At 52.8% G+C, this 15,452-nt stretch overlaps 6 protein-coding genes and 1 non-coding gene across 7 annotated transcripts; 1 reads left to right on the forward strand and 6 right to left on the reverse strand.

Moving 5' to 3' along the window:
* Window positions 1-3: 3 nt before the first annotated feature.
* QC762_0018300 lies at window positions 4-77 on the forward strand. Its single transcript has one exon. It is a non-coding gene; the product is annotated as a tRNA-Asn (tRNA).
* A 606-nt stretch (window positions 78-683) lies between these two features.
* QC762_0018310 (uncharacterized protein) lies at window positions 684-1,939 on the reverse strand (the record flags this gene model as incomplete). Its single annotated transcript, XM_062883054.1, has 4 exons — window positions 684-1,097; window positions 1,146-1,276; window positions 1,326-1,652; window positions 1,715-1,939. The coding sequence occupies 4 exons, from the start codon at window positions 1,937-1,939 to the stop codon at window positions 818-820; spliced, it is 963 nt and encodes a 320-aa protein (XP_062749337.1). The 3' UTR covers window positions 684-817.
* Window positions 1,940-2,162: 223 nt separating this feature from the next.
* Window positions 2,163-3,027, reverse strand: QC762_0018320 (uncharacterized protein; the record flags this gene model as incomplete). Its single annotated transcript, XM_062883055.1, has 2 exons — window positions 2,163-2,358; window positions 2,396-3,027. The coding sequence occupies 2 exons, from the start codon at window positions 3,025-3,027 to the stop codon at window positions 2,163-2,165; spliced, it is 828 nt and encodes a 275-aa protein (XP_062749338.1).
* A 1,134-nt stretch (window positions 3,028-4,161) lies between these two features.
* QC762_118340 (uncharacterized protein) lies at window positions 4,162-7,248 on the reverse strand (the record flags this gene model as incomplete). The annotated part of the gene is made up of 1 exon (XM_062886267.1): window positions 4,162-7,248. The coding sequence occupies one exon, from the start codon at window positions 7,246-7,248 to the stop codon at window positions 4,162-4,164; it is 3,087 nt and encodes a 1,028-aa protein (XP_062749339.1).
* A 287-nt stretch (window positions 7,249-7,535) lies between these two features.
* On the reverse strand, window positions 7,536-8,507 carry QC762_118350 (uncharacterized protein; the record flags this gene model as incomplete). Its single annotated transcript, XM_062886268.1, has 1 exon — window positions 7,536-8,507. One exon carries the CDS (start codon window positions 8,505-8,507, stop codon window positions 7,536-7,538), a length of 972 nt encoding a protein of 323 aa, XP_062749340.1.
* Window positions 8,508-8,673: 166 nt separating this feature from the next.
* QC762_118360 (uncharacterized protein) lies at window positions 8,674-10,380 on the reverse strand (the record flags this gene model as incomplete). Its single annotated transcript, XM_062886269.1, has 3 exons — window positions 8,674-9,057; window positions 9,110-10,231; window positions 10,291-10,380. 3 exons carry the CDS (start codon window positions 10,378-10,380, stop codon window positions 8,674-8,676), a joined length of 1,596 nt encoding a protein of 531 aa, XP_062749341.1.
* Window positions 10,381-10,635: 255 nt separating this feature from the next.
* On the reverse strand, window positions 10,636-12,159 carry QC762_118370 (uncharacterized protein; the record flags this gene model as incomplete). Its single annotated transcript, XM_062886270.1, has 2 exons — window positions 11,585-12,159; window positions 10,636-11,527 (listed from the first exon to the last, which is right to left on the reverse strand). Exons 1-2 carry the CDS (start codon window positions 11,794-11,796, stop codon window positions 10,636-10,638), a joined length of 1,104 nt encoding a protein of 367 aa, XP_062749342.1. The 5' UTR covers window positions 11,797-12,159.
* Window positions 12,160-15,452: the final 3,293 nt, after the last annotated feature.

Consider the following 15,452-nt stretch of genomic DNA (forward strand, 5'->3'; position numbering starts at 1 on the left):
AATCTCCTCCGGGAAGGCTCGAACTTCCAACCTCCTGATTAACAGTCAGACGCGCTAGCCAATTGCGCCACAGAGGATTATTGCTTTGCTTTGGCGACGAGGAAAACAGCCTCAGGTGTGGAGCACGAAGCAGTTACTGCCAGCTCTAAACCTTCAAACATCAACCATGATCAAAGAGCGAAACAACAACCCGAATACATCTGCAAACTTAGAGTCGTTTTTGCTTTGTTCTTTGTTAGGGCTATATATCTGTGATACTCGTTGTCCGGTCAACAGTGGAGTCGTTGATTACCCCTGAACAAGCCACCGAGTCCCTGAATCCACCTTGCCTCGGGTTGATACTGAGGATGCAGAACAGCAAAAACAGCTCGAAGAGCATGTTGGATGCCGAAGGCTGTGAACACTTTGGGCATCAACGGCAGTGCCAACCCGTAGCTGCAATTGCACAAACACCACAGCTCTCGTGCTAGTATTCTCAACAAACAAAACCGTGGTCACCCGATACTATGGTTCCCAGTCTTGCGGTCAGCCAAGAGACAAGTAGATAGAAACGCACCACGCTTCCATGCACGTGTCGTGAAACCAATGCCCGGCATAAATAGCTTCTCTACATCGTTGATTCGCTTCTGTGCTTCGTCAATGACGTACAAGTATGCGGGGAAGAGCAGTGGAAGCAATAGTACCTTCCTCATCAAGCTCACAACCACATGGCTGGTGTCACAAACGTGAGACCTGTAGAGCTGGTTATCTCATAACTCACTGAACATTACTTTATGCTGCGTAATAATACCATTATCAATATGAATCTCTGCCCCCCTCAAGCCCGAGCTGCCGCAGCGTCGTACAGCGCCTGTATGTCGGCTTTCCATTGCGTTACATCCACACGCACCACGCGACGGTCGTAGGTCACAAGCCCATTGACCTCCCCTTCCACGTCCGACGTTTGAGTGTACACAGCACCACTGCATGCAAAGTGCTCAACCTGCTGTCGTAGCAAGTCGAACAACACATGTGCACGGTAGTTGTAAGATGCCTCATCGGCATGCATCTCATACGTTTCATTGATCGTCCTAACGGCCGCTTGCACCGGCCAGAGACTGCGTGCATGTCAGATGGGAAGTCATTGCAGCGATGGTGCCACTCACTGTTCATCTAACGGTCGGTGGCCGAGTCCTCCATACTCTCCTTGGAATCCAATCCGGCTGGAGTCATATGGTGTGTTTGGCAGCGAGTAGAATGGTGTACCACACTGGGGATCGGCATAATGGTGATTATCCTGGCTCGGAATTAGAAACGGATGCAAAGTTACTCGGGACTTCGCTCACATGATAATCCCCAGCTCCGTGATCATGCCACCCTGTTACGGAATTAATCAGCCGTGTTGGATCAAGCTGTCGAATGCGGTCCGTGATATGAAACTCTGGATAGCGATCCGTAATTTGGCCCCAGCCTTCGTTGTAGATGACCCAGGTGACAATGCTTGGGTAATTTCTGTGTTCCTTGATCATGATTTCGAGCTGACGTTCAAACTCGGCTTGTTCGGCATCAGTTGGTCGAGCATTGGTGTGGACCCTCATGGAAGGCATGTCTTGCATGACCAGCAGACCGAGCCGATCACATGCCTCGTAAAAGAGGTCCGGCTCAATTTTGATCTGGCAATGTCAGTCATGCCTGAAAAGTTGCCCCCGTACAGGCTCATCTCCCTCATGCTTACATGTTTGCGAACCAAGTTCATGCCAAGACTTTTGATAAGCTCCAGATCGTACACCATTGCTTCGAGAGTCGGTGGCAGATGAAGGCCATCTGGCCAATACCCCTGATCAAGAGGCCCGAAAAGGTAAACGAATTTCCCATTCAGAAGAGGCCTTTTGATTCCATTGACGACTCCTGTGGAGATTGTCCGGAATCCCGTGTAACTCTCAATCAAGTCATCACCCATTTTGACCGTGACATTGTAGAGAGTAGGTGTTTCAGGGGACCAGAGTTGTGGGCCAGGGACATTGAACACAAACTGCTGGTCTGACTCTGCATCGAATCGCCCTACCAATTCCCCTGATTTCGTGGATACCTCAATGCTAATCGGGGTGGATTGGTTCTGGGAACTATGTACGGTGAAAGTTACTGTTGAATTCCATCAGCCGCTGTCAATTTTCAAGGTGTCATCAACCGTCGGACTTGCCGTCGCCGTTCATGTTGGCCGTCAGGTCCAATGACTTGATATGATTGTTGGAAGCGCTCTCAAGCCATACTGTCTGCCAAATACCGCTGCAGGGCGTGTAGAAAATGTGCGAGAGACGTTTGGTCTGCTTCCCTTGTGGGATGCTTTGATCGTCTGTTGGATCGAAGACAAACACCTTGCTATACCACAGGTCAGCATCAGAAACTTCTCAAACACCGTGATTGTCCGACTTGCAGCTCGTTTGGTCCGTCAAAGTTGATATTCTCAGTGACATCCAAGCTGAACCGAAAATATCCACCACGATGAAACGCGAGCTGGACGCCATTGATAAACACCGTTGCTTCGTAGTCCACTGCTTCGAAATTCAACAAAACACGTTTCCCACCTCTCCACTCGAGAGGGATCGTAAAGGTCGTGCCAAACCACATGTGCGTCACGCCCTCGGTCATGATCCCGGAGATGCCACTTTCGATGCAAGAGGGGATCAAAACCTCTTGGCGAAGGGGCAATCGAGGCGGACTCTTGACATCCCCAGCTCCTTGAGCTGACTGGTAGGTCCATATTCCGTTCAGCGACCGCCATGGCTCGCGACGGAGTTGAGGACGTGGATACTGCGGCCAGGGGCTTGTGCCAACCTTGTCAGTCCATGGTGTGTCAAGGTGAGGGCGTAGGAGCTGGTACGGAGCAGCTGCATGGGCTGAAGGGGCAGGCGTCGCGTTAGAGTCTCCAATCGTTTTCGTCGCTGTCACCAAAACTGTCGTAAAGATGGTGTAGGCATCCTGAGGCCCGGCGGTGACAGCGAGTGCCAAGAAGACCAAACAGAGGTGGGCGTAAAGTAAGATAGGCATGTTCCTACAGCAATGATGAAGTAGTGCGGCTGGCGGCAAGCGTCTCTCGCCGGAGAAGAAAAGTCGAGAGGACCTTTATAGTGCTCGAGTCAAACCCACAAACGGGCCGTTGAAAAGCGAGTCGTGTCATCTCAACGTGGTTCGGTCCGTCGTCGGGAGCTTAATCTAACAATTGGGCCGACAAGGTCCCCACAAGTCAACTCCAAGAAGGTGTAAACCCGTCACAAGACCACCTCACTCATGGATGAGGACTGTACTCTCCCAGATGATCAGCCAGTCATGCGGCAACATGCCGTGTTCTAAAGCGGCAGGGACGGCATGTGTATCTTGCCCATCTCAAGTACATGGCATGGCCGGCCGCGTGCTCGATGTTTGCTTCTGTGGGTGGCGTACCGGATTCACAACCTCCACTCAGACTGTTCAGTTAGCCCAATTACGAGTCTTGTGTTGGGGTCAGCCTGGTATAGCCCGCCAACAGCGGGTTAGGTCGTATCAGTCCCACCACATTTCTGGTGTACCCTGAGGGGTTGCATTGCCATGAGGTGAGACAGCACGTATGACAAGCAGGCCGCGGTGAGAATGGACGTCGGCGCCCCCAACCACGACCGCGCGCGCGATATGCAGGCCCAGGCATTGCCGTCTCGGAACACGTAAGCAGCTTGAATTCTCAGACAGCGCCAAGATTTGATTGTATTCCAGTCAACAGGTCAAGAACGACGCTGTAGGGATGGAGCACCTTGGAGGCTGCGCCAGCAATCGACGGCAGGCCCGCATGGCACGTCTGATGCTGGGGCCCAAGGGCCTGCCAGCAGCTGCATCTCGCCAACTGAGGCAGATCCACCGACCGCTAGGCAGTAGGTAGGCACGGATGAATCAAAAATTTGAGGATACCATGTTGGTCACTGGTGGAGAACAGTGTTGAAAATATCAGACAAATAGGTAAACGGTAGTAAGTTTAAAAGACGATTCCCAAGGTATATCACCCTCGCCTCATCCCCTGTCGGTCGTGTCTGGTGGCCTGCTCACTGCTTGGAAAAGCTTCATCTGATATTTCAAGCGACATGGACCTGACCAAGCTCCTGGTGGTTGCTATGGATTCACGCCATGTTTAGACAGATAGCCCAGTTCCCTTGCTCATCTCAGAACCACCATTTCTGGCGGATATTCCGTGGGCCGCAGCTCACCCAGCATCACTCCATGCACATAGCAGCCCCCCATCAACACATGCTCATCTCCTTCCAAAGGCCCAACTATCGGTGCTTGTTTCCCAGGCTCTCTCAACAGCAGCTCTTGATGTCGCAACGCCGATCGCATAACCAACGGCAAAGGGGTGCCCCATGCCATCACAATGCTATCGCCAACCCGACTCCTTGGAGGAACGATCCCGAATCTCCCGCCCTTCGTGACGCAGAAGCTCTTACCCCCAATTGACCGGCCGAGCTCGAAACCGAGCTTCTCATGAGCCTTGCCGTCCGCCTGTCTTGGGTATCCCTTCGCCGCGAGGAGAACCTCACAAGTAGACACGTGTTGGAAAAGAACGGACGTGTCCATCGGGGGCAAGGACCCCGTGGCATAATCGCAAAATATCGTCCGGTACAGCGCCTCTACCAATTCATCCTCAGAGATCGGTTCTTCGCGCGCGAGCGCATCCCTCTGGAGCTGAGCTGCGAAGCTCTTTGCCTCTAGAACGAAGGCACGTATGTCGTTTAAAAAGGTTGTTGGGCGTTGCAGCAACTCTACTACCGTCAAAAAGGGCTTTCCCAGCAATTCGATTTCGTCCACGATAGATAATGAGGCTCGTATGCAGTTGGGTCGACCCGGGATCTCCTCAAAGAGTTTTGTGCCATGCGCACCAGCACTGTATCCATTAGGTTCCATAGCAGGCAGTTGAAACCTGGTCAGTGTCCAGTGAGGCACCCACGATGGGAGACTCGGCAGTGATGCAGGCGCTTTCCACCACAGCACCCGCCTCATCCATAGCACAATGAACGACCAGGGCGAAGCCGCCCAGATATGGTCATCATCAACGTCAAGCCCAGATAGCTCGAAGCCCCAGCCGGCGAGACCCAATCGTTCGGCAGGCTCATGGCGACCAATCAAGATGTGCTTGGCACTGTCGCGCAATAAATCTCCAGCAGGCAGAATCGTGTCGTCGTACTCGATATTGATATGCTGGCGGGTTTCTTGCTGCGTCAGGCCAAGGACGGCATAGATCTTGTCCTTGATATTCGAAGCCGAGAGGTCCGTTGTCAGGCCAAGCAAAGTATCCAGTGGGAGACGACGGACACGGTCTTGATCCCACTCCTGGCTGACGGGCTCGGACCGGGGATTTCCTTCGGCGTTCCACCCGGCGACTTGGTTTCGGACCAAGCTCATTACATGGGCTCCTTTGACGCCAAGGAGGGTGGTCGGAAAATTGTACCAAACGGTCAAGAACCCAGGTTCGTGAAGGAATGGCTCACCATCGCTCCCCATCATGAAGTTCACGAGGGGAGAGATATCATCCCAGTCGGCTTCCTCAGCTCCATGCTTTACCACGACCTTTCTCCCCAGGGCTACTTCCTGCAACATCCACATGCGGCGAAAGTATGGCTGCTTAAATAGCTCAATAACTCTCAGCCAAGTGGTAAGGATCGTCCACGGCCATAGTTCTACCGTGATTCTCTCATATTCGAAGTTGTCCATGGCTTCTGGGTCTCGACAGGCGGTCTTGTTGATGAAAGAGAGGGCACCTCGTCCATTGGCCGTACCCCCAACCCAGGCGATGACTCGGCTCGCATTACGGTAGATGGTCCCCATCAACGCAACTTGGTTGGACTTTTCATCCAGGTCTTCAACGGAGGCAGGCTTGTCGGCTGACGCGTGTTCATGACCCTGGTTAATGCAGATGGCATCGATCCAGACATACCTACCCCTGTCCTTGGTCTGCAGGGCGTGGAGAAGCTCAAAGACGGTTCTCGTGACCAAGAAACGCTTGCCGTCAATGACAATGGGAAAGTTTCGTCCTTCATTTCCCCACCGGTATGAGATTGCCTCGTATGCTTCCTTGCTGCGGTGCTCTCCTAGCGGTACGCTCACCAGCCAACAGCGAACGAGGTTGTCGCCAGAGATCGGTTCCAGCCGCAACAGCCTAAACTCGGCGTTTTTGGCGTCAAGAGGCGTGTAAGTGTATTGTTCGAGGCCCCGAGTCTTGAATTTACACACCAGGCGGACAGCACGCGTTCGGACTGAGGCTTCTAGATCAAGAATGAAAACCATAAACCGTCGTACCTCTCGAATAACGGGTCTAGGCCAGTGCGCAACACTCTGGGCTATAGTAGACTGGCAGTTGTACATTCGATGGTAACAAACTCCAGCAGTCAATGCGGAAACCGCGGGCAGTCTGAGCCAAATGCTGGGGAAGATCCAGCGAATGGTTTCGTAAATAGCTCGAAGGAACAACGTCACCAGGATGAACGGGGAGGCGGTCAGATACTTCAGCCAGTGTTCCAACTCGAGGTCAAGCGTATACTCCTCGACAAGCTTTGCCAGCGGGATCTTTGTGGAAGAGGCATCAGGCCATGTGATAGACGTTGCTTGACGCAAGCCAAGGAGGAAGTGGATGGCGTTCAATCCTCCTAGCGTAGTCACCAGTGGGAAGATGAGCATGCCCCCAATGGCGCGGTAAAGATCATCTCCAGCGTAGGATATGATTGCATGAACATAGAAATCCAAGGCGTAGCGTGTCTGCCACTTCGGACCCAGAAGTTCCCACAACAACAAGTCCCCCGGGAAGGTAGTAAGAGCTCTGTAAACATTTTCTCCGATAGTGACCAGGACTCTGATGTCACGGACTTTCTTCGGCTCAAGCGGAAGCTGTGTTGGTTGCTCGGGGGCAGGATTGAAGGAGGCCAGGATGTTTTGGAGGAACTGCGAGCTAATCCTGTCGAAGATTGCAGCGTCGATGTCAGGAGGCAGGTCTTCGTGGGACTGGTTTGCCGAGTGCAGTGATTGGAGGAGGAGTTGATACGCAAGAGCCTGCGTGTCCCTCCAGCTCTCTATTTGTTCACTAGATAAGATGTTAGCCAACTGCTCTCGCGGCGCAGCAATCTCGTTGTCGTCGTCGAGGGGGTTGTCATCGTACTGATCCCCCGGCTGCTCGGATATTTCCGTTGGAGGATGCGATGGGTCGTGCGCTTCCTCCTCCTCACTTCCGTTTTTGCTGAGGTGTTCTTCCTGCATTCTGGTCCGAGTCTGAGTTGACACCGCCAGCGAGCGGGGGGATGGATGCGGAGTCTTGGGGAGGAAAGAATGCGACGCAACGGCGGAGATCACATATACATAAACCTGGAAGCCATGCCTCAGGATGTGGGCTAGTGGGATATGCAGGAAAGCCCAGCATTACTTTCTACAGTGCGGCTGGACTTGAACGCAGCGCTAAACGGATGGGCAGTGCAGGATGCCCTTGGCAGCCCTAGACAGGGGACAATCCGGAGAATCTGTTCCCATTGCCAATAGAAAAAGAACCCTCACATGTAGTCTCTCGTCCTCTCCTCACACCAGTCCCAGAACTCTCCTGCAAGACCCAGTCCGCCTTCCTCTTTTCTCTTTGCTCCTTCAACAATGTCTTGTCTCAAGTCCGCCAGCCTCCCAAAAGGAACGACATAACACCCACTATTGTTGACCGTTATATCCGGGGAGATGCCGGCAAATAGTTGCGTATGTGCTGCCAATTTTGCAGTGTACATGAGTGGCCACGCCAGGTACGGAAGCAAAGGTGTGTGGCGAAATAGGTTCGTGGCAGCGGCTCCTGGGTTGAGCGACACGCTCACGATCCCCGACGTGCTGGCTGGATGACGATGCGCAAGCTCGGCAGACAAGAAGATATTTCCTGTTTTGGAGTTGGTGTAGTTCCTGCCCTTGTCATTCGGTGGTGAACGTATTTCGTCCATTATGAGACCCCCCTTGGGGGCGCTCAACTCGGCCATTTGGCTGCTGGTCCATATGACGCGGACGCTTCCTGGTGCTGCCGAGGATGCGGTCTGCTGAAGAAGGGGGAGTAGAAACTGAGTGAGTAGGAATGGTCCGAGACAGTTGGTTGCAAGTTGCAATTCAACGCCCTGCTTTGAGACGCTCCCTAGCGGAGGCTGCGAAACACCTGCATTGTGAAATAGGAGGTCGAGGCGCGATTCCTTCGCCTTGAATGCGTCGGCGCATGACTTGATCGTCCTCAGGTCATCCAGTTCAATGTGAAGAAAGTCGAGGGTGCCGGTGGACGAAGGGTTCGCTGCTTGGATTGCTTGGATAGCATCGCGTGCGTTCTTTTCTGACCTGCCTGCGATATACACGCGTGCATTCTTGCGGTAAAGCATGGTAGAAATCTCCAAACCAATTCCTGAGGCGCCTCCCGTGATCAAGATAACCTTGCCATCTTGTGTCACAAGGTCCGCCTCGGTGTATGTGGGCTTTGGCGGGAAGAACTGTGACCATTGACCACCCATGGTGGGTCGAGGATGCTTTGAAGTTTGTTGAGAGTGGTGGGAAAAATAAATTACGAGCAAGCTCCTCAAAAATAAGCCCGTTGGTAGTGGTTGGTTTTGTCAGACCCATGCTCCTGGAGTCCTAGGCCTGTTGGTTGTCCCCATTGCGACGCTGCAAACTTGTGTACTAGGACGAGGCCGAGGACTTCATCTCCGCCGTCCGCAAGCCTTCCTTCAACTTGAAGTTCACAAATATCTCTTTCTTCTCAACCAATATAAAAGTTCTCAGCTTTTCCCATTGGGTTTTCCTGTGTTCTGTTGGCGGCTTCAAATCAAATTCCCATACCAATCTGGCCAAAATCAAACGCATCTGGGCCATGCCGAGATGGAGACCAATACAGATCCTGGGCCCGAAAGAAAAAGGATGGTAAGATTGGCGCCGGTCATTGAAGAAAGGCGATTGCGGATCAGTTTTAGCTTCGGGAAGGTACCGCTCGGGGACAAATGACAAATGATCGTGGAAATTGTTTGGGTCACGGCCCATGGCGTAGGTGAGAATGGAAACCGCGGTCTGAAAATTGTTAGCAACGAAAGGGCTTTCACACTCTCGGCAGTTTACTCACACGCCCAGGTAGTGGTATCCCACAAACAACTGAGCCCCCATTAGCCGCCACTCTGGGTGGAAGCCAAGGAACTGGCGGACACAGGCGCAACCCCTCGTCGATCACGGCATTAAGATAGAGCATGCCTTTCAACCTCTCCAAAGTCATCTCGTGTGGGTTTGAAAAATGGCTGCGAATCTCGTGTGTGAGGATAGAAAGCTTGCTAGGATTCTGAGCAAGATAATTCACAATCCCGCACAAGGTGGTTGCAACGGTCTCACTACCAGCAATCGTGAGCACCATAAACGTTGCGTTGACGTGATCCATAGTAAGTCCCTCCAGGCCATCACTTTCTATCTGGTTGATCACGTGGGACATGATATCAGATCGTGTGGACTCCAGGTTCAGTCGACGCTCAACTTTCTCTGAAACGACTCGGACGTGATCAAGAACCTTGTTCTTCAGCGATGCCGGAATGAGATGCTTGAGTGCCGATGCGAAAAGAGGATAAAACAGGGCAGCAGCAGCAAATGCTCCTGCTTTTGGTGTGTTTGTTAGGAGCTCAATCCAGGAATGATACCGCGATGTGTGCAGACAATCGAATGATTCTCCAAATGCCAGATCACCCAGCATATCAAAGGTGACGAAGTTGAACCACGGAACGACATCAATCTCAACGCCGCTTGTGCCGTTTTGTTCGGTTGTGACAAGGTCTCGAAGCCGATCCATCAACAATGTGATGTATTGTTGTAGGATGGGCTCTTGGCCTCTTAGCGCCGACGTTGTAAATGCTGGTGCAATCAACCTTCGAACTCGGCCATGGAGATCAAGGTCAGCAATATTGACGATCCCTTGGGCTTTTAAGCCAGGAATAGACCACCGACCATCTTTGGGTAATGGCGGTGTGCGACCTGGCTGAAGAATGTCGGTCCAAGCATCGGGTGTTGTGAAAGATAACTCGCTTGGGGCAACGCGAACAACCGGCCCATATCTATGATGAAGTTTTTCAAAATCGTGAACGATGGTCCCGCTCACAAGTGCCCAGACGTATCGGAGTCGAAGTGCTCCCCAGCTTCTGGGACCGGGTACTCCGGCAAGTGGATGAAAATACAAGTTGTAGATGATATTAAGCACCAGCCAGATCTGCTCGATGGGTCAACACAGCATTTTGGCAGTGCCAGTACCAGCAAACATGTACGTACCATGAGAAATGAGAATGTCCACATTATAAACCAAGAACTTTCTACTCCTGCCATCGGCGCTAGAGTCGTTGACGGTGTTTGAGATGACATGTCACGCTCAGTGTAGGGTCGGAAGGAAACTGAAACTGACCAGGCTCTCGTTTAGTTTGATGTTGCAACTGCCTTTTATGCCACAGATGGAGCCATTTCAGATGAGAGAACATTGATGCGAGAAATGATTACTAGTATTGGTGACAGGACCAAGCCTGTCCTGGGCCGCCAACGTAATCCATGCGAAGCGCACATTGTGATACTAGTATTCCAGTGGGCTGCAAGGAAAAGACTTCCGAAAATGGCATCACCTCCTCAGCCCCTCCTCAGCAACCCCTCCACCGCATTCGTGATGTCGGGAAAAGGGAACAGGGTCCGATTACCTGCAACCATGCCCGGAATGAAAGGATCGATGTTCCCAATGACCATGTACAGAGAATTGCTGCCCATCTGCACCGGAGCCACAACCGCCCCATCAATCACCAGGCCATTCAACGTCGGAGGCTTCGGAATCGTCCCCAGGTTCTCCGCCTTCCTCCACGTCCTATCCTTACTTCTTAGCACCTGAATCCCCTCAAACAAATCTGCCACCAACAGCACACTCCCCCCATACTTTGGCGGCAGGTAAATCGCATCCAAGTTCAAGCGCAGGTCCTCCCCCAACAGCGGCACATTCACCGGCCTCCCCCTCTCCTCCCTCAAATCAAACCGGTACAACTTTCCATCACCATCGCTCGCCAGCATAATATCAGTCCCCTTCACCACAGCCAATCCGCTATACCCCTTCCTCGTCGTCGGCGACAAAGGCTGATGCAAATACCACTCTGTAAGCTTTCTTCCATTCTTGTCCACGCGAATAATAACCCCAGGGTGAGTCCCGACAATGTAGGTGTTCCCCCGTTTATCATGTTCCACATCCTGAAACCCACCGTATCGATCGCGGGAAATGTCCGTCATGTTCCTCGCCCAGAGAACCTTTTTCTTCTTGGGGTCATATTTCATGATTTGGCGTTCGCCGGTTACATCGGCTCCACCGGTTGCCCAGGGGTTGCCAGAGTTGGAGAGGATGGAGATCAGCCCCGAGTAAGGATCGCGGGCGACGCCGCCGATGTGGGCCAGGGTGAGGGAGATGCCGGGAAAGAAGAGGACATCGAGCATTCTGTCACGGTAGGGGTCGTAGATGCCTACCGTTGCGTTCCAGAGGCAGCTACATACAGGTCAGCGATTGGTGTGGGAAAAGCCTTGTCTGTGTGCAAAGTGTTACCCAATCCAGAGGAGACAATTTTCCTCGTCCCAGTCGGCGTTTTCGGGGTAGAGTTGGAAGTAGTCGACGATGAAGCCGCCCCTGTTCAAGGGCGGGCAAACCTTCTTGCCGCCGCCGCGAGGTGTCAGGTCGAATGCTTCGGTGTCACGATAGCCTTGGACCGCACTGCTGAGAGCAGCCAGGAGGCCACAGACAAAACCAAGCCGAACCATCCTGATTCTTAGTTGCTATTATTTCATTTCAAAATGACACAAGACCTAGGGCCTGAAAACGCTTCCAGTGAGCCTTATACCTCTCTGGCTTTGCTGTACCCGAACAAGAATGGCAACTCGTGTGGGCTTCTTCTCGACACCTATCTTGATGAGCTTTTTCATGGCACCAGTATCAGAACCCCGAGCCAACAAAACAGAGGTTCGAGGTGCGGTAGCGATCATGCAGGCACCTGCGTCTCAGCTCCTCGTTGGATCTCACTTGCATGGCGGCCTAATGCTTACCCACATTTATTGGTTTTTCTCCTGATAAAGCACATCGGAGAGATCAGTCATGGTGGGTGAGAGACGGTCGGTTGGGACTGAATAGCTGCAGTGCAACGGTGGAGACAATACGGACGCCGTGGCTGGGCTGTCAGAGCAAAGTTCCCAGCAGGCAGTGTTGTCCTGGACCAGGCGTGCATGATCTCGGTATGTAGATTGAAAAGCCGAGCCAGACACGGAGACGCAGACTGAGCATGGTACATTTGGATTTGATTGTCAGCACGGCAGGGGAATGGAGTATTGAACAACCATGGTCGTCATTGAAGCTATCTAACCTTTCTAACCTTTTTTTTTTTTTTTTTTTTGATGGTTGAAACTATCTCTTCTTTTCATTCGGAAGCACATCGCCCATTATTCCACCCAACAAAGTGTCTTTGAATGAAACACGACGAAACGAGGCCGGATCCATTTTCTTCCATTTCCAAACACAGGACTCCCAGTAGTTGAAATCCACCCAGCCCATCTCACACACCACTTCACAGCAGCGCATCAAAATCCACTCCCTGATCCTTCAGCCAAAGCTTAGCCTTCTCCGCCATCATCTCCCACTCATCCTTCCTCTCACCCAACTGAGTCTGCAAATAGGCCAATACCAACGCCGTAGCAATCACGTCATCCCCCTTGTCCATCAACCCCAAATCCTTAACTTTTGCTGCCACCACCTGTTTGTCCAGCCCAAGAAGCGTCAACAACTCCTCTGTCCCTTCCCACTGTCCTGAAAACTGCTGCAGCGCCACGATGGCTTCCAATTTGTCCGAGCTTGATTTCTTTCCCTGGGCCGACGCTTGTGCCACCGTGTCACACGGCAAAAGCCAACCACCCGCAACCACGGCCAGCAACACTGCCGATACCACCGCAAGAAGGGGTAACTGCAAGTTGTGAACCTCTCGTTGAAAGCGAGGCAGGCAATCTGAAGGCATGGCGGTTATCAAAGGAAGCCCACTGGCCCCTGAGATATTGAGGAACTTGGCAGCGGCTCGAGGCCACTGGGCACGGACCACCTGACGATGGATAAATACGCGTCTCTGAGATCTGTTTGTATTCCTAGACGTTCTTCTTCCTCATCACGCTCTTCGAGGCCATTGAAGATTATTAGCCTGAATTGAACCATGAGTTCCAAGCCCTGATATTACAGCCCTTGTCACATATAATCTTCAAACAATCGAAGACGACAACTACTGCACTACGACGCCATAGCGCTATCGCCACTTACCCCGCTTTCTTCCTTTGTTGATGTCCACCACATCATCATCAGCTCCACCCTCAGATATCGTTGAAGGATTCGTTCCACTACCGTGTAACCCTTGGGTTGACGACGACGAAGATTCCGACTTCACTACAGGAGAATACTCCTTCAACGCCTCGCCTACTCCGCGACCTTTCATTCCGGCTACGCCGCCCACATTCCTCTTCCGGCATCACCAGCCACGGTGTCACCCACGTACGCGACCGCTCGAAACCTACAAGAAGAATTCGATAGCGCGTCCATCTCCACCTACAATATGGCGGACTATCGCTCTCCTTCAGCCGAGCCTGTCCAGGTCGACGACCACATGGAGCTTACGCTCTACTCGCCTCAGGACTTTGAAGTCATTATGAGCGACCCCTCTGAGATCCAGCCTTTGCCTGGAGCCGTCCATGACCCGGCACCATGGATTATCGAACTCCATCGCCGAATGAGCGAGGCCTACGAAGGTGTACGACAGCTTGCTCGACAGCAACACAAGGAGCGTATCGACCACCAAGAACTCGCACGCCTTAAGCAGCAATACGAGCATATCCGTGAACAGTACACTGTTTGCGCTGGCATGGTCAAGCTCGGGGTCCAGGTCTCTGAACAACAAATCAGGCACTTCCGTCAGCAGGTTGAAAATGACAGCGCCGCCTTTGCGAACCAGATCTGAAAGCTATCGCAGTTATCACCCAGGACGAACGGCAGCGTCAACAAGCCATCGAGCAACTTAGCGAAGCGGCTAACCGACACCACTCCGCCTTAATGACCCTCGAGAAGGAGGTTACATTTCAGAAAAGGTTCAATAGTGATGTCCAGGAATGGGCTACCCAACGCGACCGAGATATCACGGGACTCTTGGCCAAAGAGTTTGTTAATCCCGCTACTCGATGACCACGGACGGCGTATCATGGAACAGGTCAAGAAGCTTATGGCGGAAGATCTCAAGGAATTCCGCGCTCAGATGGAGCGGAATCCTGATGCCGACGTCAATTCTGTCTGGCGCAGTGTAAGCCAACGGGCATCGGTGCGACCATCGCATCCATCCACAGCCATACCCTCCAAAGTATCATCCTCAACTCGGCGTGTGCGAGAGCGCTTAACTACCCAGGCACTACAAGATGCCCAAGCACGCCGCACAGCTCAACAAGCCAATATCCAGTTCGAATCCTCTCGAGCCGGCCCTATGTATATGACGCCCACACCCAATGGTGGCGGAGGAGGAAGCCTCCCTCCTCGACGATTCGTCGCTACCAACGGAGAACCACCCTCTGACCCCGATGACTCGGACTCAGAGGACACCCACGATGATCGCCGTGAGAGGCGACCGCCCGCGGACGGAGCCGGAGGAGGACCACCTAGAGGACCTCCAGCCTCACGCAACCGCCCTCGATCACCCAGTCCCTCGGGTCAAGACGACCTCACTCGACTTATTCGTCAGTTTTCCCAGGCACCAGTCCAGGTCAACCCGGTGCATATGGCAAAACCCCCAGCCTACGATGGCAGAGACCTCTCCCAAATTTAGGTCCTGGTGGCTCAAGGTGGAAGCATATATGGATTCCTACCCCACAGGGTTCCCCACCGACCAGGTCAAGATCAACTGGGTTGGATCTCTGCTCACCGACAAGGCCCAGGTGTGGCACCAACAGCGAGTCAGCCAAGTACGGAGGCTAGGCTTCATGGATATCTGGAGCAATTACACCACTGCCATCAAAGAACGCTTTCGGGATACAGCCGAGAGGTACCGCAATGCCCGCAAGATGCAAGAACTCCGGTACCAAGGAGATATCTCGCAATACTTGACCGAGCTTATGGACCTCAACGAAGTAGTCCAGTGGTCAGGAACCACGTTCCAGAGTCACATCTCAAAGGCACTCCCGGACGAGATCACCAAGTTGATCTACTCAAGACAGGGAGGAGTCCCGGAGACAGACGAGGACTTCCTCCACGCCATCCAGGAAGCTGGCCACATCTATGAGAATATGCTCACCAACCCTGGCATCTCAGTCGGCCACCGGGCGGGAAAAGACACGCCCACTTCGATCTCGGAGCGCTCGAAGACGGGCCCTCCCCACCAAAGTCGCTCCCAACAACCGTCAAATCC

Source organism: Podospora pseudocomata (assembly GCF_035222375.1).
Source record: "Podospora pseudocomata strain CBS 415.72m chromosome 1 map unlocalized CBS415.72m_1, whole genome shotgun sequence".
Taxonomy (NCBI): Eukaryota; Fungi; Ascomycota; class Sordariomycetes; order Sordariales; family Podosporaceae; genus Podospora; species Podospora pseudocomata.